General features: G+C 52.2%; 2 protein-coding genes and 1 long non-coding RNA gene across 3 annotated transcripts in view; 2 read left to right on the top strand and 1 right to left on the bottom strand.

Annotated features, from left to right (window-relative positions):
• The first annotated feature begins 68 nt into the window (after positions 1–68).
• ACAD10 (acyl-CoA dehydrogenase family member 10) lies at positions 69–12,732 on the top strand. The gene is given in 15 exon segments (XM_025895499.2): positions 69–615; positions 1,231–1,379; positions 2,178–2,372; positions 3,948–4,106; positions 4,897–5,056; positions 5,434–5,581; positions 5,888–5,956; positions 6,707–6,888; positions 7,394–7,544; positions 8,454–8,599; positions 9,124–9,297; positions 9,983–10,247; positions 10,249–10,328; positions 11,735–11,796; positions 12,045–12,732. Coding segments are annotated over 15 exon segments (2,178 nt in total). The 5' UTR covers positions 69–455; the 3' UTR covers positions 12,123–12,732.
• Positions 2,613–6,850, bottom strand: LOC108640357. The gene is made up of 3 exons (XR_001921125.2): positions 5,881–6,850; positions 2,891–3,051; positions 2,613–2,660 (listed from the first exon to the last, which is right to left on the bottom strand). It is a non-coding gene; the product is annotated as an uncharacterized LOC108640357 (long non-coding RNA).
• Positions 12,733–14,587: 1,855 nt separating the features above from the next.
• ALDH2 (aldehyde dehydrogenase 2 family member) overlaps positions 14,588–22,679 on the top strand; it is a 10,081-nt gene continuing 1,989 nt past the window's right edge. Inside the window, exons 1-11 of the mRNA XM_008926683.3 lie at positions 14,588–14,772; positions 15,845–15,949; positions 17,237–17,377; positions 17,610–17,689; positions 18,193–18,304; positions 19,104–19,232; positions 19,726–19,839; positions 20,235–20,337; positions 20,997–21,181; positions 21,524–21,688; positions 22,329–22,486. Coding sequence (XP_008924931.2) covers positions 14,650–14,772; positions 15,845–15,949; positions 17,237–17,377; positions 17,610–17,689; positions 18,193–18,304; positions 19,104–19,232; positions 19,726–19,839; positions 20,235–20,337; positions 20,997–21,181; positions 21,524–21,688; positions 22,329–22,486 — 1,415 coding nt within the window. The 5' untranslated portion in view covers positions 14,588–14,649. The remainder of the gene's footprint in view (positions 14,773–15,844; positions 15,950–17,236; positions 17,378–17,609; positions 17,690–18,192; positions 18,305–19,103; positions 19,233–19,725; positions 19,840–20,234; positions 20,338–20,996; positions 21,182–21,523; positions 21,689–22,328; positions 22,487–22,679) is intronic.

Below are 22,679 nucleotides of genomic sequence, written 5' to 3'. Positions count from 1 at the left end.
GGCGTTCCTTGGACACCTCCAAGGGATGGGGATTCCACCACCTCCCTGGGCAGCCCCTTCCATGAGGAAATTCTACCTGATGTCCAATCTGGACCTCCTCTGGCACAGCTTGAGGCGGCTTCCTTTTGTCCTGTTCCCTGGGAGCCCCACCTGCTCCAATTGCTAATTAGCAATTAGTGTGCGTGATTAATGAATACCTCAGTGGCTGCCCAGGGTGGAGTCCCCAAGTCCCCATCCCTGGGAGTGTCCAAAACACGAGTGCAGGTGGCAATTTGCCATATGGATTAGTGGGACTGGTGGGGTTTGGTCAGAGATTGGACTTACTTTGGATGTCTCTTCCAGTCCTAAAGATTCCATGAATAAACATTCACCCCTCTAATTGTCTATTTGTGCCCTGTTCTCTCTCCTCTGACCAGGCCAGCTCTGAGTTTCCCTGGAGCCCCTTGTGTCTCAGGATGTTCCTGAGGAGCTCTGCCCATGCCCTGCTCCGTGTCGGGATCCAGCAGCTCCCGCGGGGGCTGATCCGGTGCCACGGGTCCAGGTGGAGCCATTACAGGGCCGTGATCTTTGAGGAGAGCGGGGTCCTGCTCCCAGACCCCCACAGCACAGCCACAGGTGTGTGCTCCCAGTCCTGAGCTCATGGGATGTCCTCAGTTAGGAGGGACCCCCAAGGATCATCCAGTCCATCCCCTGGTCCTGCCCAAGACACCCCAACAATCCCCCCCTGTCCCTGAGAGTGTTGTCCAAACACTCCTGGAGCTCTGGCAGACTTGGGGCTGTGACCATTCCCTGGGGAGCCTGTTCAGTGCTCAGCCACCCTCTGGGGGAAGAACCTTTTCCTGAAATCCAACCTGACCCTCCCCTGGTTCTCATGAGACACCCCAGATGATGAGGATGGGACCTGTTGTGCCATCACAAGTCGTTGAGGTGACAGTACCCAGCCTGAACCCACCTGGTAATGAAACTGTCCTGTAGTGCCACCAGCTGATACCACCCAAGGTTGGTGCAGTCCTTGGGCACCTTTAGGAACCCTCCAAAGATACCACACCAAACCAGGGATGAGGTGCTGCAGTTCTTGGAATGCCCAAACCCTTCCCTATGTGCTAGGTCCATCACCCCAGTCCAGCCTCATGGGCTATGGATCCACCTCAGAGGGTTCCAAGCTGATTTCCCAGTTCTGAAGATGCCATTACATGCTCTTCCCTGGCTTTTTCACTTCTCACCCTGTAGACTGGGAGGCCCAGAATTGTATTCCAGCTGGCACCATCCAGCAAGCCCTGCTGTCTGGAGGGGAGAACAGTCCCTCCCGGAGGTATTCCAGAGGAGAGCTGACAGCTGTGGAGTTCCTGCAGGAATTGGGACAGCAGTGCTTTGAGATTGTAAGCCAATCCCCCCTCCTCCTCTCCTTGTGCTTCCTGGCTGCATGGAAACAGAATGCTGTGGTGGTTCAGTGAGGAAGGAGGAGCTTGGAAGAGAAATCCTGTGCTGGAAAGGTCTGGATTTTCCAATCTAGGAAGCCTTGCTGTCTGAGCAGGGCAGATTTTGACTGCCACCATCACCCTGATACCTGAGCAGGGCAGGCAGATAAATTTCCTTTAATTTCCATCAGCTTCTTTCATAACTTTCTGATTTCAAGACACCTCTTGGATCAGCCCAGGTGAGAAATCAGAGTCAGAAAGCAGCTGGGAGGCTTTGGCTGTCAGTTCATACATGGACAGGAGGGATGGAGGCCATCCCTCCTGGATGGTCTCCAGGGAGGATTCTCAGATCAGTAGAAGCTCCTCCACCACAGCCCCAGGGACACAGAGCAAGAATCCTCTTGGAATAACGTCCTTTTGAAACAGCTCAGTGTAAACTGGAGGTTCCTCCCCAGTCACTGTTTGTCTCTACCCTGCCTTGATCCCATGGCAGGCACAGTCCCAGTGCATTTCTCTTTCCCAAAATCAGCCCTGTATCTCCTCTGCTGCCTCTGTAGAATCAGTAATGTGAGAACACTTGTTTATTTGGGCAAAGCCACGTAGCTGGGATATCCCCTGCCTGCCTCCTGCTGCCAGAGGAAGCAGGACAGCAAGATAAGGTGATCAGGCAGTCTACCCACCCAACCACTTTTATTTTCATCCCTGCTTAAAAACCATTTATGGCTAATTATCATTCCTGGGGTTTCTCTGGTTTCTTAGGCAGATGTCCGTGTTCCAGTCGACTCTTTTCTCTGGGACTTAATCCGGGCTGAGATGATAAAACAGCTCCCCACAATGGCAGAAGCAGCTCAGTGTGTCCGAGCAGAAGGGCTTAAGACAGCTCTGCTCAGCAACAGCTCATCCCTGGGGAAGGGAGGGAGGTTCCTGGCCCTGGATCGACGGCACTTCGACGTGGTAAGGCTGGATGGATCCTGAATGTGGCTCTGCTGGATCCTAAATGTGGCTCTGCTCCTCAGTCTCAAACTGGAATTCTTTCCATGCAGGTACCAAGTGAGCAGCACCAGCAGCAGGTGTAGGCAGATAGAGAGCAGTGTAAGAGCCTGGGAAAACCTTTCCTGGCATCATTCACTGGAGGGACTGGGCCCTGGAGAGGGGCTGAGTGACTCTGGAAAATCAGAGTGCCCATACAACCAGAGTCTCTGTAACAGGCACAGGCAGTGATTTCAATACAGGACTTGGAAGCTGGAACAGCATACAAAAATAAATGTTATTACCCAGTGCCCCTGCCTGCTTTAAACAAAAAAAACTTTGAAAGACTGAGGACTCTTCAAAGAATTGCAAAACATCCCCTACACTACAAAAAACCCCAGTACCCCAACATGCCAATCTGTGTGAGCTGAGGAGCAGGAAGAGACCCCTCTCCCAGCACAGACCCCTCTCCCAGCAGAGCCCTCCTTCCCAACACACCTCACCTTTGCAGAGATGACACAGAAGATTCTCTATGAACCTCAAGGCTGGTTCCAGTGGCATCATTTGCACACGAGGACTTGGCTCAGCATGACAGAAAATCTGCTTTTTTTGTGTGCCCCGCTCAAATCTTTGAATTTCAGAAGTTTAAAGCTTGTTTTATAACCTTGATTGAGACAACAAAATGTGCAAGGAAGAGTTATATTAATGCATTTAAAACCTGGGACTGTTTAAAGTCATCTTGTCAACATTATGCCATTATTGGCTCAGCTTTCTGTGTGTTCCTGGTGACACTGGTGCAGTGGGTGATGCTCTGGTGAGATATCTGTGTGATTGTCACCACAGGGTGTTTCAAAGCACTTCAATAACCTCTCCACATCACAGCCCATGTGTGTGTGGTGCTTTGGAACAGCAGGCAACAGCAATTAGTGGGGAAAAAAATAATTGAATGTGGATTTCCATTACTGTTGGCTTTATATCCATCCAGTGGATTAATATTTATTCCTGGAGTGTTATCAAAGCAGGGAGGAAACAGTGCTTGGATTGCTCATGGTCATGAGGGTTCAGAGACTTACTCAACACTTTTTTGATCTGGATTTGAGTAGATGGTTGTGGTCAGCACTTTAGCTGCTGTCAAGGTTGGTTTGGGGTGGTTGGTGGGTGCAGTGGTCAGGACACTTTTCCAGAGCTGGAAGGTGCTGCCATCCAAGGCTTCCTTGGACAGCATTGAGCAATTGGCCTGGGATACCCAGTGAGTCTCCCACATGGGGACATCTCATTGGATATCTTCCATCCAAGGACTGGCTGAGCCTGTTCAGCTGATTTGAGCTGAAGAGCCACAGCCAAGGCAGTTGGCACCCACACAGTCACTGGAATCACGTCCCATCCAGCTGCAGGCCCTCGTTCTGTGTCCTTTATCCCTCATGTTAATTAGACTGTCAGTCTCTTTCCCACCCACCCACCTCCATTTCCATTTCTCACCCTCCCATCTCCATTCCCAACACTGCACAGCTGTCTGTGGTCCCAGCAGGCTCATCCATAATCCATTTGGTGTTGCTGTAGGTGGTTGAATCCCATCAGGAAGGAATTCACTGGCCAGATCCCGGGATTTACAGGCTGTGCCTGGAGCGCTTGGGTGTCCAGCCCCAGGAATCCATTGTCCTCGACAGCAGCAGCCACAACCTGGAGGCAGCAGCCCAGCTTGGCATGAAAACAGTGAAGGTACAAAGCAACTCATCCAGGGCGGGATTTGGGGATGGATTTGGAATCCAGAAGCTGTTTGGCTTCAACGGCTCCATATTTTCAGTGGCAGTGCCTGACTCGTCTTGCCAAGCCTTTTGTTCCATCCTGTCCTTGTTCCTGCAGGATGTGGTGGGGTTAAAGTAGGGATTACTGGCAGAGTCTGCACTGCTCTGTTTCATTCCCAGCTCCAAACCCTACAGCCAGTGGAACTTTGGAGAAGTCGCTTCTTCTTTCTGTTCCTCAGTTCCCTATGGGAGAACCAGCCCCAACCCTATGGCTGAGCCAACCACATCCACCTGATGGGAGAAAATAAGCCCTATGTAATGAATTCCTGGAAGCTCTGAGGCCTCAGGGATGTGTCAGCTGGGACTGACAGGTTGCCCCCAGGCTTTGGAGACAGTGAGCACGAGGGGGGTTTACTTCGGTGGGGGGACCACTGGGGGAAGGACAAGAGTGGGACTGGTGGGAAGAGTGAACTCTGCTACCTTGGACTGCACACAGGGAATTCCAGCTCTTATCCCAGGCTCACAGTGCCTATGCCACCATCACAGGTACATGTCCAAGAAAGACCAAGGCAGGAAGCTCCACATTGGCAGGGAATGATATGTGAATTCCTGTGTGTCAGTGAATCAGGGAATGACCCATGAATTGCTGTCAGTGGATCAGTGCCATTGGACTCACAGATAAATGCATCACAACTGTGCAGAGCTCTTTCTTTCCCAGGAAATTTTATCCTCCACCAGTGTTTCTCTCTCCCTCCTGCTTTCAGGTCGATGATCCGGAGGCAGCACTCAAAGAGCTGGAAACCCATCTGGGATTTCCTCTGCGAGGGTTTGTCCCCTATACTCGCTCAGTGGGACCAGGCATGGAAATCCCAAAGGATCAACTGCAAAAGTACCTTGAAAATGTTCTGGGTGCCCACCCAACAGGTATCACAGTGGGTTTGGCCCTTCAGTTGGAAAGCCTGGATATTCTGGAGCCATTGGCTTTTTCCATCATACGACAGATGGATTGAAAAGTAATATTAATGAAAGGCTCTTAATCTTCAAACAGTACAGGCATCCAGCTTTCAGTGATCCATCACTGTTTCCCAGAAATGGGAAACAGCATTTTAGGATGTCCTTATTTGGAGGGGGGGGGTGGTTTGAGCACAAGTTGCCAAAGAGATGCCAAGAATATTCTTGTCCTGTAAGCCATTTATGAGCTACTCCCAGGGGTTTGGGACACAGAGTGGGATCTCAGACCCAGGTACAGGAAGGGGCTGTAAAACCTGGAGAAGTGCTGACCCTCTGCTCCCAACTCTCAGGCCCTCTGGAGTTACGGCAGTTTGACCACGGAGAGTCCGCCCGGAGCTTTTTGGTCAAGTTTGGGGATCGTTTGCTGGTGCTGAAGAAGGAGAAGGAGCCTCCTGACAGCCCCAGTCCCTCAAGCTCTGCTGTCCCAAGGGAATACAGGTGAGAGGCAGCCATGCCTCACATGGGAGGGGTCCTGCTGCAAGGTGTGCTCAGCAACAGAGCTGCAGGACTTTTAGGGGGGATCATTTGTGATCTCCCCTTGTTTTTAGAGTGTTGGACAGATCCCAGGACTGTGGGCCATATGAAGGCTTGGGTGCTCTTCTTTCACCCACCCCAACCGTGTTATTGTAGTGTATTTAACACTGAGCACAGGACTCTGATGTGTGTGTGCCTACAAGGATGTGTTCCAGTATTGATTCCCTCCTGCCTCCCTGTGCTGACCCAGCTCTCTGACTCACCTGGCAGGCTCCTGAAGGCTCTCTCTGAGGCTGGTGTTCCTGTTCCCACTGTACTTGCTCTCTGCGAGGACAGCAGGTAATCCTGGCCCTGGGATCATGTTCCTGATCCCAGCTTTTGCTCTGTGCTTGACAACTGCACCCAAATTCCCCCAAACATGAGGAGAGGAGAGAAGGAGCCAGAGCTCACAGAGTGCATTGGTGTAGTTAACATTTGCCATGTCTGGGGCTGGAGGAGCCTCTAGAGGTTCAAAGGACAGAAACACTTTTATTTGGCTTGGTTTAGGTGTGTCCTGTTTTAGCAATTAATCAAAATGCTCCCTCTGAGAAGCAGTTATAAAACAATGTTGTAGGGCTTCCTGCTGACTCAGTGTGCTCAGGTTTGCAATGAAGAGGGGTTTTTTCAAACTGCCAGACCTCAGACAGCCATGACAGCAGCAAATCTGTGACCAGGACACCCCTCATAGCCTGCAGGCAGCTCAGATCTCTGCTGGCTGCAGGAGCAGTCTCTGCACTGCAGTTAAATGTGTGTCCAGCACTCCTGGTGTTTGTGCGCAGCCTGACAGCCCAGCTCCACACCCACTGCAGGGAGGCAGGGAAAGGGCTGCTGCTGGAGCCTCTAAGCTCAGCTTCCAGGGGCTGGAGGGACCAGGGCTGATCATGGCACAGCCCTGTGCCACCACACACCAGCCTGGGTGGGGCTCAGGTGAGTGCTCAGGTGCTGCTGAGGCTGCTCTTCCCCTGTCCATGTTCAGGGGGCGGGTGAGCTTTGAGGGGTGGCAGTAGCAGGATGAACTCAGTCCCATCAGTCCCCCCCTTGCTTCCCCAGCACCCTTGGCTCACCTTTCTACGTGATGGAGCTCTGCCCTGGCCGTGTCCACCGCAACGTGTCCCTGCCGGCGCTGCCGCCCCACCAGCGCCAGGCCCGGTACCGCGCCATGAGCCACGTCCTTGCCAGGATCCACGGCGTGGATCTCAGGGCAGCCGGGCTGCAGGACCTCGGGGAGCACGGTGAGAGGAGGCCAGGGATCCTCCATCTCCTCCTGTGTGTCAGCATTTCAAGGATAGGCTGGATGGGCAGTGGGGAAAGGGAAGATGGGCAGCCCAGTGTCTGCATCTCCAGGTGTGGTGGGAGGGTTTGGAGAGCTGTTTAGATCCTCCAGTCGGTGTTTCCTGTGAGGGGTTCCCAGAGCTTCCTGCCATGAACACAAGCTGCACTATGGAGTAACTTATCTGTGGGAGGAACTTGTTTGCTGCCATCTCTGACCAAACCTCCTCAGCTCCTCCAGTGCCTCTGCAGAGCCAGCTCAGCTTCCTGGATCTGGTGGAAATCAGATTTGTCCAGGATCAGATTATTTCCACCAGAATATTAAATCCAGTGCCCAATTAACAATGTACAAGACCCCTGGAAATTGCAGTTAAACTCAGAGTGTTGGACTGAGTCCTGCTTGGCTGTTGGACTTTTTCTGCATCCCTTTTGAAGCCTCTTTGTGCCAGTCCCTTTTCCCTGTTCCAGGTAATTACATTCAGCGGCAAGTTGAGACCTGGACAAAGCAGTACCGAGCTGTGGAAACTCACATTATCCCAGCGATGGAGAGACTCATCCAGTGGCTGCCTCTGCATTTTCCAGAGTCTCAGAAGACGACACTGGTACATGGTGATTTCAGGTACTGCCCTGGAGCACATCCCAGGCAGGAGAGAGGGACAGGGAGTGTAAAGTGACACACAAACAGCTTCAGAGCAGTCCAAAAGCTGGGCTTGGGTCAGGTTCAGCATCCCCCAGGGAATGAGATTGAGAGTTTCTTCACCCAACTGCTGCAAACACTGGTGTAACACTGGAGGATCATCAGCTGTTTCTGCAATACCCAGAAATCAGCCCTGGTGCTTCTTGCTAATGGCATTCGGTGCTGAAAGAGTTTGGGTGGCAAATCCTGCCAGTGCTGCAGGTGCAGTCATGGAGTGGGGTGGCTGGGACAGAGGGGCGGGATGCTGAGTGATGCCTCTGTGCTGCCAGCCCCTGGCTGGGTCCTGCCAGCGCTGTAGGGCTGCAATGGAGGCATGTGCCAGGTCTGGCCCAAGGCTCCTTCCCTCAAGGCTGCAGGAGCTCTCTGCTCCTGGAAGGGTGGCTGCCCACCATGGCTGCTCCCTAGGGAAGTCCTGCCCTCTCCTGGGGCTCAGACTGGTGAGGGCTGTGCAGAATCTACAGCCCATGGCAGAGCAGGGTCTGCAGTGGCTGTGTGCCTTTAAAGTGACCAGAGCATCCCCTGGACAGTAACTTGTGTGCTTCAGTTTATGATTAGCCTGTCCTGTAACATCTGCTGATGATCTGAGGCTCTGACTAACTTGGTTTCATTCTCCAAAGCACAGTTCATTTCATCATTAACCAGGGAGTTCACTACTGAGTAACCTCCGTCCTCTGCTTGTAGAAATTTAATGTTCCACTTGTGCAGCCTCCCAAAGGACTTGGCAATTTTTGAAGAGAGTGAAGAGCACTGGAAAATACCTACTGCTGCTGAGCATTGGGATTTTTTTCCCCCTCTGGAGACTTTTCTGATCTCTTTTTCCCTCTGATACAGGATGGACCACCTGGTCTTTCATCCAGACAGGCCAGAAGTCCTTGCTGTCCTTGGCTGGAAGTTTGCAGCTCTAGGAGATCCCTTCTCTGATTTGGCGAATAGCTGCATGGCCTATTTCCTGCCACCTCACTTTAGTGCTCGGAGAGGTACAGAGAGGGGCAAAGCCAGTGTGATACAGAGAGAGGAACAGAGCTCAGAACAGATTAGCTGTGCCCCAGGAGCTCAGCTGGCACCTGGGCTTACTGCAAAGGGCTCTGGGTTTGCACTGCTTGCCCTCTCACTTCAGCTCTGAAGCTGGGCAACTTTTTTTGGGCGGGAAAGCTGCGAACCACACCAGGAACAGTTTGTCCACAATTATACACTTGTTAAAAGGAGTAATGTAGGGTTAAACTGAGAGGAAAATTCTTCCATCATTGAGGAGGAATCTCTGTCAGTCACAGCTTTCACAGTCTCACCCTCACCTAGAGAACTGCCCGGTGTGCACTTCACCTGCACGGGCTGGTGTGCAACCCCAGAGTTCTGTATGGAGCCAGCCCCAGGGCAGGTCCTGGATGGGTGCAGGTGCCTCCATGGAAGCTGCCTGGCTCTGCCACAGGTCTCATGGCATCCCTAGGGAGCTGTGAGCTCCTCACTGTCAGCTGACTCACTGTCACCCCTTCACACCTTCCAGGCTTGAGGAAGTGTGATTTGAGGCAGCTGGGAGTTCCCACGGCAGAGGAGTATTCCCAGATGTACTGCGGCCACATGGGAGTGGAGCTCCCGGAGAACTGGAATTTCTACATGGCCTTTGCCTTTTTCCGCCTGGCCGTGGCGCTGCAGGGGCGGCACCAGCGTTGTGCGGCAGGTGAGGAGCCCAACCAGGGCAGCTCTGCCCTGCACAGGGCACAGACACAGCACAGCTCTGGGGAGAGCTCCCTCTCTGAGCCAGGGAGGTCAGACCAGCAGGGTTTGGGCACTCCGGGCTGGGAATCCCTAGAACTCTGAAATTCCAAGTGCTACAGCAAAGTGTGGCATGTCTGGCACTCTTGTGCTTCCAGCACAGAGCTCCTGTGGGAAATGAGGGCTCAGAATGAAAGATCTTGTTTCTCTGATGAGCGGCCGGGAAGCAGCCATCCAGTGATGTGTGTTCCAGAGGGATGGGAATAGTGTCCTGCAAAGCATAGGGCTGCCTCCCTGCTCCAGCACAGTCTGCTCCTGTTTGTGTGGATCAGAGGTTGCTGTGAGGTCTCCTCTTTCACAGTTGAGAGCCCAGAGCCGCGTCCTACAGGTGGAGCTCTCAGACCTTCAAACTCAGCACCAGCCTCCTCCAAGGGCTGGGGAACAGGGAGGTGGTGGAAACTCTCGGTGCTGTTCATCTGCACACATCAGTTCTGGCCTTGGAGCCCTTAGCAGAGAAAAACGGGATGTTATTTTCACATCCCTTTGAGAGGGTTTTGTGGGCTGGCCCAGACGAGGGCACATGGTGCTGTTTGGGATGTGACTACATAAGAAATGGCTCTTTGAAACAAGTCCTGCTCTCTTGTCCCCAGGCAGCCCAGCCCCAGGTGACAGCAGCCCTCAGGATGCAGAGTTTGTGGCTGAGCTGGCTTGGGAGTTTGCCATAAAGGAAGGATTCCGTGTGTTTGAGAGCCTCCCCCCAACAAAGCTGCTCGCACGACATTCCAGCACCTGGGCCGGGCGAGGGCCATTTCCCAGCAGGAGTTACAGCACCTGGGCACGTCCTGTTCCCAAGGTTCCCCTGGTCATTCCTCCCATCAGCCTGTTGGGGATGGCCCAGGATCTTCACTGCAAGCTGGAAAATACAGTGGGGCTTTCTGAGTTCCCAGCCCAGATGGACTCCACTCCCAGATGGACTCTGCTGTGCCAGAACTGCAGGTGAGATCTTCCCCCCTGGAGCTGCTCTGCTGCACCTGCCCCAGGGTCGGGATCGTGGCCTCTGCCCTTGCTCTCCTGATCACATCAGACACTTGGCACTCACAGAATCCAGTGGCTTGGAGGAAGGGGGCTGGGTTCCCATGGCTGTAACAGAGTTCATATCCTGGGAAACAGTGATTTCAGAAGCTGGAACTCCCTTCCAACAGGAGCAGATTAATGCCAGCCCAGCTGTAATTACTGGTGCTGCTCCACCAAGTCCTGCCATCAGTGCTGATGGTGTGTCCAGAGCTTGGCTGGGCTTGGGCTTTCCAACCTGCCAGTCCAGGGAGGAGATGGCTGCTCATTCCCTGTCCCTGATCAGGGAGGCCTCACTGCTGACTCTCTGTGGGAAAGAGTGAGCTAATTCCCTGCATAGTGTCCCTCTGGTGCTTCCTTGAGAGGTCCCTCAGAAGGCCAGGGAGCTGCTTGTACCTCCACAACTCTCATTCAGTGTGAATGAAAGCAAACATCCCCACCCTTGGGCTGCCACTGAGATTATACTCTAAACTATTCTAGTGGCTTTATCAAATTCTAGTGGGTTACTTAACTGCCTTTTAGCTGCCAAAAACATATCCCATCTGTTGTTCTGCCCTTCCAAAGCATTTTCTTGTGCTCTGGCAGAAACCAGCAAACCCCAGTGTTTCAGGATGCTTAGCAGCTGATCTGCTGGGAAGGTGAGAAGGGCAGGGAAGCAGCAGTTCTGGAGAATTTTGGATTGCCGGGATGAGCAGATCTCCTCACCTTTCTTAGAAATACTCCTTTTTGCCAAATATCAGAACAGTCACACTCTCTCTACTCCATGCCTGGGGCTTGTGGAGACACTGCTCCTTGTGTCCACGGAGCCCCCTCATCCCTGCCATCTCCCCATCCATCCCACTGCTCTTTCCCTTGGCATCGTCCCTGCACTGCCAACCTTTGCTGTGGAAGTCTGTTGTGAAAGTCAGGGGAGGAGTCTTGCTGCCTGCAGCAGAAAGATAATGCAGAGAAGGGTTAAACAGCCAAATATTCCTGGCCTGGAATTGCCACAGTGCTCCTGGGCTGGGCAAGGGCCAAGGGCACGGACAAGGCTGCTCTGTGCCAGCTGGCACTGCTGGGACGGGTTTATTCCTGGGAGTTTTCAGCCCTTGGCTGAGGCACTCCTGGCTGAACAGGGCAGGATCTCAGCTGATCCTGCCCCATCCCACACCAGGAGCCAGCAGACCTTGCCTGCTGGTCCCAAAGGTTGCCTGTCCCCACAGTTCTCCAGGGAGATCCTGTCCAGAGGAGTTCAGTTTCTCCCTCAGACTGGCTATCAGAGGGACATCAGGGTCACCAGACCACCTAATGTGTCTTAAAAATAATAATAATAATACTCTTCCCCCAGGCAGAGCGTACCAGGACCAAAGCAGAGGCTCTGGTGGCTGTACAGGCCGTGGATCAGGGCAGCCAGGTGAGCAGACACCTAATGCTTGAGCCTTCCCTGACTCAAAAAACCAACACAGGGACCCCCCCTCCCTCCTAGGGCCTCCTCCACCCCACTGCAGCATGGGGCCTGTGAGCATGAGGGGTGATTTGTCCTATGGGGCTCCCAGGAGGATGTTTCCCCAGCACTGTGTTCCCAGGGCACTCCCTGCCATCCTGCCCTGGTCCTGCAGCCCTTTCTGTGCCCAACTGGGCTCTGATCTCACTCTCCCACAGGTCTCTGGAGCAGAACATCTCCACAGTGCAGATCCCAGCCTGGTGCTTCCCTTGGACCTGAGCTCCACATCTGGCTGAGGGTCCCGTGAGGGTCACAGTCCTTTGGAGCCTCGGATGGAAAACTAAACCATCCACTTTGGCACAGGAGAGGCCCTTGTGCTAAGGGCAGCCTGTGAGCTTCCCAATTCCAGTGCTGTTTGTTGTTATCTGTGCTCAGTGTCTTTATTGCCCAGCTCAATATGGGACAAAATCATCCTTGGACCATGAGGCTCCAGAGAGTCAGTCCCACAGCAGGGAGAGTTGGTCAGGAATGACCTCAAGGACTCTGGATTCAGGGGAGACTTTGGAGCTGAGACAGTGCCTGGCCCCTGGAACTGGAGGACTCCATTGTCCCGTGACTGCAGTGGGTCTCTCTGGGTCTCTTCAGGGATCATGGAAGATGCAGTCTGGATCAATGGGAGATTTCAGTACTTCAGGGAGGTCAGAGCAAGGGGAGAACTGTGGGAACAATCATGGTAATTCCAGGTTCTTTATGTGTGGTATTAGTTCAATATTAAAGTGATGGGCACAGTTCTTTGGATTCTCCAGCTCCTCCAGCATGGGCACAGCCTCACAGCCCACTTTCACAAGGCCACATCCACCTGCCATGGGTGGGCACCACATCCCTGCTCTCAGGGACACAAGGGGCACTTCCAGGAGCCCTGGGGTGGCCATGCTGGCTGCCCAACGCCAGGATCGTGGAGCTTAGGGAAGCTGGTAACCTGAGCTTTGGAATCTCCCAGGCTCTGGAGTGAAATTCCACCTCAACCTCAGGCACTTGGCTCTGCTGTGGAAGAAGGAGGGAGCCTGTATCTGAGCCTGGATCTGCCCAGCCCAGGCATTTGGGATGGTTTCCGAGCAGGCACTTGGCTTCTGCACCTCCCACCGTCTCATCTTTCAGGCTCAATCGCAGCCCCTGCAGGGCTCAGAGCTGGGTCTGCCATCGAGGTGAGTTAGTGCTGCTGGGTCTGTCTGCCAAGCCCCAGGGAAGGAAAGGGGCTCAAGAGGAGCATTAACACAGGGCTAGCACTCAATGTCATCCATTTTCCACCATGGGATCAGCAGGACACACATGGGGGCTTAGCCCTGAGCTGGAGCTCAGCTCTCTGACGTGCCCTGGGGATACACAGCCTGACCTGCTCCCTCTGGGAGACACAGGCACATCTCTGCAGGTAAAACAGGTCTGTCTGGCATCTCCCACAGTGGTTTAACAGTGCAGGTCTGTAACAGAGAATGTGTTGGAACAAGTCGTCCTTGCAAGTGCCATCTCCTAAAGGGCTGTCCATGACCTGCTGTCTGGAGTGGTGAAGGGAATCGGTCACCCTTCAGGGGATACAGGGGGACAGGGATGAGAGAGGAGATTCTGCCCAAGAGGATTTCTTTTCAGCTGATCCAGGATACACACAGCCTAATCTGAGTCCTGCTGGATAACCTCGGGCAGGCATTTTGCATCTCTGGGCTCTGTGGTTCCTCCCTGCACAGCAGGGCTGAGAGTCCCCTCCCGAGGGAAATGCCTGGAGAACCACAGATGCAGGAACCTCCAGCAAGACTTTCAGCACCCTGGGTCTTCCAGGAGACTGGGGGAAACTATATCTGAACTGACATATCCCACAATTTTTGTGGCGCCTTTTATAAACCAGAGCCATCCCTGTGACCTTTCAGAGACCCCTCACTGAAGAAGCCAAAAAAGTGCAGTCAGACACAGGGTAATACCAAAGGTTTCTTTGGGAGGTTAAAAACTCTTGATGTTTTTGGTCTGTGGCTTCCTTAGTGATGGTGATGATAACGTGAGCACACCCCCGTTCCCTGCATGTGAACCTGCACTTGGGAGCCTGAAGTTGCACAAGGCATCTTAAGCAAACAAGAAAAAAAGGCCTTGAGCCATTGTTGGGAGTGATTTTACAAAGCCTCTCCTTTGTATGCACTGAGTAATGTCCCTGTTGTGAAAGCACTTGAGTGGTTTTGTCCCACTGCCAGACACACAGGAGCTTCTCTTTTGGATTCCCTTGTGCTTGGTAGTGGTGGCACATCCACGGGCCAGGTCCCCAACTTTTCCCTCATCGCAGCACTTTCCCACAAAAGTAACCAGCACAAGGGAGATGCTTTTGGGTTTTTTCTCTGCATTTTTCCTAATTGTTTCCTGCACTAAGTTCCCTGGGCAAGGACAGTGGCAGGGACAGTGTGGCTGCTGGACGCTGATGAGGCATCCCCGGTGCACCAAACCAAGCCTCATTTGAACCGAACTGAGCTGGGCTGAACTGACCCAAACGGTGCTGAGCCCAGCTGAGCGCAGCTGAGTCCTGCTGAGCCACGCTAAGCTGATCCAAACGGGACCGTGCTGAGCCGAGCTGAGCCAAACTGCGCTGCCCGCACCGAGCTGGATCGAGACGATTCCATCCGAACCAAGTCACGCCAAGTCAGTTCTAGGCAGCACCGAGCCGAGCCGTGCAGGACCCAGCCCCGTGGGCCGAGCCGTGCCGAGGTGGGCGGGGCGGGGCGGAGCGGGGCCGCCCCGAGGAGCGGGGTCCGGCCTGGCCCAGCCCAGCTCAGCTCGGCTCAGCTCAGCATGTTGCGGGCGCTGGTGCGCAGTTCCCGGCTCTGCCCGGCCCAGCTCCGGGCGCCCTTCTCGGCCGCCGCCGCCTCCCCTATCCCGGCGCCCAACCCGCGCCCCGACATCGCCTTCAACAAGGTAGGGCCGTGCTGGGGCCGCGCTGGTCCCGGTTCAGCCGGGCTGGGCCGCCGGGTCCGGAGCTGCCCTTCCGCGTGCGGGGCTGGGACATCCCGGTGGAGCGCTGGGAGCACTGGAGCCCTCGGAGATTTGGGCCCGAAACCTTGTGCTGCGGGAAAATCCCACTGGAAAAGCTCCCTCGGTGCCCTATGGGGCTCACAGTGTGTGTCCCGCCACCATCGGGCTCTGTCCCCATCTCCCGGTGGGCTCAGCATCGGGAAAAGGAGGAAACTGGGAATCGGAATGAGGAGGGGAAGGTGCCTGGCTGGGTGCTGTTTGTCTGCAGAGATCAGACCCTTGTTCCAGAGCAAACGCTGTGGGATCACCTGTGCTGGGTGCTGGGGAAGGCAGCATTCCTCTCCCAAGGAATTCCACTCCTCCCCGGTGGCTGTGGCCAGGCTGGCGGTGGTTGGCCGAATGCTCGGCGAGTTCTGGGCGATCACCGCGATCTTTGCACTCGCGCTCCTGTTTTGGACCTGGAAAAACAAATTCACCCTTTTAAAGAAAGAAAGAAAGAATTGGTGAAAAGCTGTTGTTGGCACCTGATTCCGTTTCAGAGCAGTGCACGGGAGCCTAAAATCAGTTAATCTGGGAAATAATAGAATCATTTAAGTTGGAAAAGATCCTTAAGACTGTAAGAAATGCTGCAAAAACTCTAGTGCTCTGTACAAAATCGAATGACTGTATGAATGTGCCTAAAGCATTTTCCCACTGCTCAGTCTCCTGAGTTTCCCAGTATCCCTGCACACCTCCAGCCAGGCTTCCAGGCCTTCCAAGTTTTCCCAAGATGAGAACGGCTTCCAATTCTCATGCTGTTTGCTGAGCTGTGATTTCTTTGATTTACTCGAGGCTGTGTCTTTTGTTGTGTGCTTTTAGGCTAAAATATCTCCATATTGGTGCAGGTTTGGAGCCCACACAAGTCAAGTTAAGCCCTTTTAATTAAAGCTTCCTCAGCTACCATCAAACAAAGCTCCCCCAGATTTCACTGGGCTCTGGCTCAAAGCCTTAGCTCTGCTTGGCTTTTGCTTTGCAGATTTTCATAAATAACGAATGGCACGATGCTGTCAGCAAGAAAACCTTCCCCACCATCAACCCAGCCACGGGGGAAGTCATCTGCCAGGTGGCTGAGGGCGATAAGGTGAGTGTGGTTTGGGTGAAGTGGGTTTGTTTTGTGTGTGAGCAGGTCCAGGGGGGTTGCAGAGGAAGGCACCACCTCCCCTCTCACCTGGGCAGCTCTGCAAGGGCTCTGTAAGCAAATACCTCATCAAGTGCTGCTTGTGTTCTTCCTTGACTGCTGCTCTCAACAGAACCTGGATTTGCCCTTCCCAGCACCAAGCTGGGACTGGGAAGGGCAGAGAGGAACTGATGTGGTGTGCAGCAGAGCCAGAGTTGGGAGGTTTGGGAGCAGTCCTGGGCAGAGGTTGCTGGGATGGGCAGGGATGAAGGCAGACACCTCTGTGGTCCTGTGGGTGCTGTGCTGGCAGTGTGACACAGAGTCATGGTGAGAGAGGACATAGGTCAGGATTCCCCTCACAGCCCCTTTCTGCTGCAGTGGCAGACCAATCCCAGCCCTAGGAAATTAAAAAATTGAAAAAAGAACTGGTGGGGAATAGTCACATAATCATCCCCTGCCTTACGCAAGGCCCTGCTAAGAGTTTGTGGCAGAGCTAAGATGGTGTTTCCCAGCAATTTTGGGTTCTTCCTACAGTCTGGAAACTTGTTTGAGTTCCCCAAGGGAGGGGTGAGTGAGGGAAACCCTTTGTTGTTTGTTCTCTGTGGCAGCCTGGCTTGTCCTGGCGAGACCAGTCCAGCAAGCCAGGACAGGGAACCAACCAGAAACCAATTAGTGCCTGACAGGACAAAATGATGGATCAGAGATCTCTGATCAAGGAAAAACTCCTCTAGACTGGATCCTGAAGAGTGTCAAAAGCACACTTCCAGAGCTTTTTCCATACCTGGTTCTAGGATGCAAATATTAACTCAGCAGGTGACACTGCAGAAATAACTTGGTGATGTTTGCACTCCCCATAGTTGAACTAACAGTGTGAGTGAGGGTGGAGGTGGTGGCTGCACAGCTGTTGCACCCTCTGCTGCACTACCAATCCTGTTCCCTCTTCCCCATGGATACAGTCTGGCTGGGAAAGCTGTGTGGGCTCCAGTGCAGTGTTTGTGCTGAGGCTGTGCTGCTGCAGTGCTGCCCGGGCTGGTGGTCCCAGGGCAAACCTGGGGGCTGTGGCCCATGTGCTGATGGTGTCTTGCAGTGGGGCAGCTGCCAAAGCTGCAGGTTCTTGTCCCCAAAAAGCCTGGCACAAGCAGCCACTCTGGCTAGGGCTTGTTTTCTTCTAGAGACTGGATTTTGAGAGAGAGAGAGAGTGTGTATGGGCTGGTTATTCCTTTCTCACCCTCTTCCTGGCCTCCTCTGCAGGCAGATGTGGACAAGGCGGTGAAGGCAGCCAAGGCAGCGTTCCAGCTGGGCTCTCCCTGGAGGAGGATGGATGCTTCCCAGCGGGGGAAGCTGCTGCACCGCCTCGCTGACCTGATTGAGCGGGACCGGGCCTACCTGGCGGTGAGTGTTGTGCTCCGTGACCCAGCTCTGCCCACGGGGGTTGGTGTCCATCGGGTGTCCCAGGGGCTTCACCCACAGCTCAGGCTCGGACAGGGCTGCAAAGGGTGGAGAGGTATTTTTGGGAAGCTGGAAGCAAAAGGCCAACATGCAGGACAGATCCAGACTGCAAATTACAAACCGAGTCAAACTGTACACTTGAGTTTCCCCCCTCACCCGCTGTTGTCTTTCGCAGGCTCTGGAGACTCTGGACAACGGCAAACCCTATGCCATCTCCTACCTGGTGGATCTGGACATGGTGGTCAAGTGTCTCAGGTGGGTATGAGGTGACAGCCACAGCTGGCCTGTGGCAAACAAACCTCTGCAGGGGCAGGACCAGGTCCCTCCCGTTCAGGGGCTGTGGGGTCTGGAGCTGACTGGTGGTTTCATCTGGCCCATAGCAGTGTCAGACACCTTGGGTTTACCTTTTGCTGTAATTCCTGTGGCTTTCCAAAGGTTTGTTAACTATACATTGTCTCATGTTATACACAAGTCTCACACTAATGGTGGCGATCCATTAACAGCACAGGAATGACAGAATTTATGTTGTGCAAAGTGCTGGCAAAAGTGGAAGACACAAATATTTGTGTTTACTGGCCACCCTTAACATCCCCTTTTTGGGAAATATTTGCACCGGGGTGTGTTTTAGGAAGTGACTGAAAATGGGAAGGAAGCAAATAGCTGGAGGAAATTGCTCTTGTTTTCTGTTGACAGGACACTTGTTATTTTGTAATGACCGGTTGTTTTAAATTCAGTGACCAAAACATTATTGTCTCCAGATACTGTGCAGGCTGGTCAGATAAATTCCATGGGAAAACCATCCCGTTAGACGGAGACTTCTTCTGCTACACCAGACATGAGCCAGTGGGAGTTTGTGGACAGATAATCCCAGTAAGTAAAATGTAACAGCAGTTCCTGCAGCATTTCAAGAATTCAGTGTTACAAAGTTACTACCTGTTGCTGCACCACTGCTTCCTCTCTGTGGTAAACAAAGCTCTGCTTGCACCAGCTGGGAGGGCTCTTCCTTCACTCTGGGAGTTGATTTCATGGGCTCTGAGTAACATTTACTTTGTATCTGCTGCCTAAAAAAAAATTTAAAAAAGGATTTAACCCCCTTTATAGCAGTTACCTAGCTCAGAACCACAATTAAGTTTAAACTACTACCTAGAATCAAACCCAAAATTCCATGTGATGAGGCAATAGAGCTCGAGGGCAAAAATCACCTTTCTGTGTGTGATGTTATTTCAGTAACAGGGTGGTTTGTCAATAACAAGCAGCAAACACATTTGTACAAAGAGCCATGGATAGTGTTACCTCTCTGTGGGACAGCCAGGGTCTGATTTTTGTGTGCTGCATTTGCATGTTCTTCATACTTGCATTGAGCAAGAGCTGCACATAAACACCTCCTTGGTCTGCATGTGCTGCCTGGTCATTACAAACAGGCTCTGTTTCAAAATGCCCCAAAAGAACATTTAATGGCTATGGTAAAAATTATTCCTCAAAAAAGCTGGGGTTTTACAGCTCACACTTTGGAGTACAGTTTTCCTGCAGTGCTTGAAAAGGAGGCAAAGACTGAAGAGCAGCTCTGGGAAGATCCAGGACTGCTTCTACAGGTGCTGATTTGAAAGGATCTCACTGAATAATCAGAAACTTTCCAGTTCAGACCAGCAAATCCCTCCTTGTTTTTCAGTGGAACTTCCCACTGTTGATGCAAGCCTGGAAACTGGGGCCTGCCCTGGCCACTGGGAACGTGGTGGTGATGAAGGTGGCAGAGCAAACCCCCCTGAGTGGCCTCTACGTGGCCAGTCTGATCAAAGAGGTGAGTGCCAAGGCCAGGCTTCCATCCCCTGCTGGAGTGGGGAGAGATCCACCCACACTGGGATGTGACAGGAACAGGGAGGGGCTGCTCTGCAGAGAGGCTGGATTGTCTTGGATCTCTTAGCATTGATTCAGCAAAAAAACAACCCCTTTTGTCCTTATAAATCTGTATGTAGATTAGGGAAGGACTCTTTGAGGTTCAGTTAAATAATGAACTCCAGGGTGATTAGAAAATGAACATATATATATATATATGTGTGTGTGTGTGTGTATATGGATCCAAACCGCGCTTGGGATGTGGGTGGGGAGAATTGTCCTGGTCATTGCAAACTGAGCATTAAAACTCCAAACCAATTTTAATTTCCCAAAGTGAAAGTTAAGTGGAAATGCTCTGTTCCTGGTGGGAGGCTGACTGAGGGTCACTAACAGAGGAGTGTAGGTAAAATCCTTGATTTGTAAGAGGAATAACGTTGCTGTCTCCTGGGAATTGTCAGGCTGGATTCCCACCAGGAGTGGTGAACATCATCCCTGGCTATGGGCCCACGGCAGGGGCTGCCATCTCCTCCCACATGGACATTGATAAAGTGGCTTTCACTGGCTCCACAGAGGTAAGGGAGCACCTCAACCTTCCAGCCCTTGGGATGCAGGGACTATCTCGCTGCTGGAACACCGTTGCTGTATAAAACACTGGAGGTGTTTGCCTTTTCTGTATAAAATACTGGAGGTGCTTTGCCTTCTACATCTCATTTTAAAAACCACAGCTGATTCCAGGGTGTGACATTTATTTTTGCATGACATAAGAGTCTTATTCTTATTTTGTTCTTTAGAATATTTCCCATTGTTTCCCTTAAGCTGCTTCTTACTGGAGGTGAAACTGGGCAGCCTTACAGCCCTGACAATGAGGAGATTATTACTAAAGTGCTGACTGAGGTGTAAACCCAGTGCCCTGCCAGGCTTTGCTGATGGAGGAGTTAATTCCAGCCCCTGCTCTGCTCTCCTGCAGGTTGGGCACCTGATCCAGAAAGCTGCAGCAGAGAGTAACCTGAAGAGGGTGACCCTGGAGCTTGGAGGGAAGAGCCCCAATATCATCATGTCCGATGCAGACAGTGAGTCCCTGCTGTGTAAAGTTTGATCTGTGCCTTTTACCTTGACTTTCTGCAGGCAGAGCTGGAGGGGAAAGGAAAGGAAACCTCTGCTGTCCAGCCCTGACTCCTCTGGGCTGGTCTCACCCAGAGTATCAGCACTGCTCCAATCCCACTTTTTTTTCCCAGTGCTGTGAAGTTCAGTTGTCAACAACCTGTTGTTTCAGTATCTTCCCTCAGTCTTTGCTCCATTTTTGGTTTAATTTCTGTTTCTCTTGGAGCACACCACTCTTCCCTACACTTAAGAAGCCCTGGTTCCTTCCTCCCTTGCATACTGTCTCATTTTTGGTCTTGATGAACCAAGAAATGTGCTTTTATATGGCAGTGAGGGAGGAAATTCTTCTGGATCTAAAAAAATTTGTCCTTAGTACCTGAAAAATTCAAATTAGGGCTGTAATCTGCCTCAGATTAGGTATTTTTGTCTAGTATGGGGTGCCTTGATAGACCCTCATATGAATGAAATATGTATGTAACTTCTGCCACACCAAAGCATGGAAAATGCTGCCAACTGACAGGACGTTTTACCCCCATCAGTCTCTGTGATAATTGTTCTAAAGAAGTCACCTTCTGACTCTGGTTGGGTTTATTTGCTGATTTGTTTTCTCTCCTCTCCCCACTCTCAGTGGACTGGGCAGTGGATCAAGCCCATTTTGCCCTGTTCTTCAACCAAGGGCAGTGCTGCTGTGCCGGGTCCCGCACGTACGTCCAGGAGGACATTTACAATGAGTTTGTGGAGAGGAGTGTTGAGAAGGCCAAGGCCAGGGTGGTCGGAAACCCCTTTGACTTTAAAACTGAGCAGGGGCCTCAGGTAAGAGCAGGAAATGCCCTCAGCTGTTACCTCATGGAATAGTCCCAATCCTGAGCCATAGTGTGTCACTAGATTAGAATGGAATTATCCTTCAGTCTCTTGATTAACCTCCTTTGAACTGTCCCATGATCTCCTTGCTTGTGCAGGGGGAAAGGTTAATTAACCATTCTGATGATTCCACAACCTCCACTTGACGCTGGCATTTAAAAATGCTCCCTTTGAAGCTGGGCCCTGGCTGGGCACTCTGTTGCGATTGGGAACTGCTGGAGCACAGCAAGTGGGAGCAGAATCTACTTTCCCCCCAGTGGAGGTGGAGCTGATGTGTGTCCTCATGGCTCACAGGTGGATGAAGAGCAGTTCAAGAAGATCCTGGGTTACATCAGCTCTGGGAAGCGTGAGGGAGCCAAACTGCTGTGTGGTGGCAACGCCGCTGCCGACAGGGGCTACTTCATCCAGCCCACGGTCTTTGGGAACGTGCAGGACAACATGACCATTGCCAGGGAGGAGGTGAGTCCTGCAGCACCTCCCTGGCCCTCACCTTCTCACTCACGGTCACTTTGCCCCCTCTGATGCAAAAACCCCACAGGTTTACAGGCACGGGGTGTTCATGAGCTGTGAAACTCTTCCTAGAATTATCTTCCCTCCCGATTACATCCCGGGGCCTGCGGAATAGGGGAAGTGATATTTGAATTTTGTGTCTTGTGTGACTTCTTACACCCATACACAGCTCCCACATCACCCACATCACCCCGAGTTTCTAAGTCTTTGATGTTGGTAAAGTATTTTTTCATGTTTGTTTGGTTTGGTTTGGTTTAAATGTTGAGATCAGGAACACATGTTTCTAGTCAAATACAAGCATTGACACAAAGCAAATTGTTAGATTGGTAATGATTCATACTTTGGACTTGTCCAGAGGGAGATTGAATGTACCTGAGGCAACAAATGTGGAAGGAAAATAACCAGTATTTGTTATTTCCCTCCAAAGGTGCCTGATTTTCCTCATTTGCCATATGAAAGGTCTGGACCTGTAGGATAAAAAGCAGAATGTAGTGTTGTGCACAGCCCAGAAAGATTGAGGCTGCAGTCAGGAGGCGTCTGCTTATCTACCTCCACAGAGATTTCCACCTGCTCTGTTTGGATGTTGCAGATCTTTGGGCCAGTCATGCAGATCCTGAAGTTCAAAACCATCGAGGAGGTCATTGAGAGAGCAAATGATTCCAAGTATGGGCTGGCAGCCGCCGTGTTCACCAGGGACCTGGACAAGGCCAACTATGTGTCCCAGAGCCTGCGGGCTGGCACAGTCTGGTGAGCTCCCTCTGCCTCCTCCCAGAGCTGCTGGGAGCTTCCCTGTGTGCTGCCAGGGCTCACTGGGCTCATTCTTTGATAGCCTGTCCCTCTTTTGGATCCAATTTTACATGTACTTCACTGAATGTCCTGTCAGACTTCAGCTGTGATGGTAACTGTTGGTAAAATTTTTTATATATATAAATAATACATA

This window comes from Manacus vitellinus, unplaced genomic scaffold (genome assembly GCF_001715985.3).
Source record: "Manacus vitellinus isolate BGI_N305 unplaced genomic scaffold, ASM171598v3 scaffold_31_pilon, whole genome shotgun sequence".
NCBI lineage: Eukaryota > Metazoa > Chordata > Aves > Passeriformes > Pipridae > Manacus > Manacus vitellinus.
This window is presented reverse-complemented; position numbering and strand designations above follow the sequence as displayed.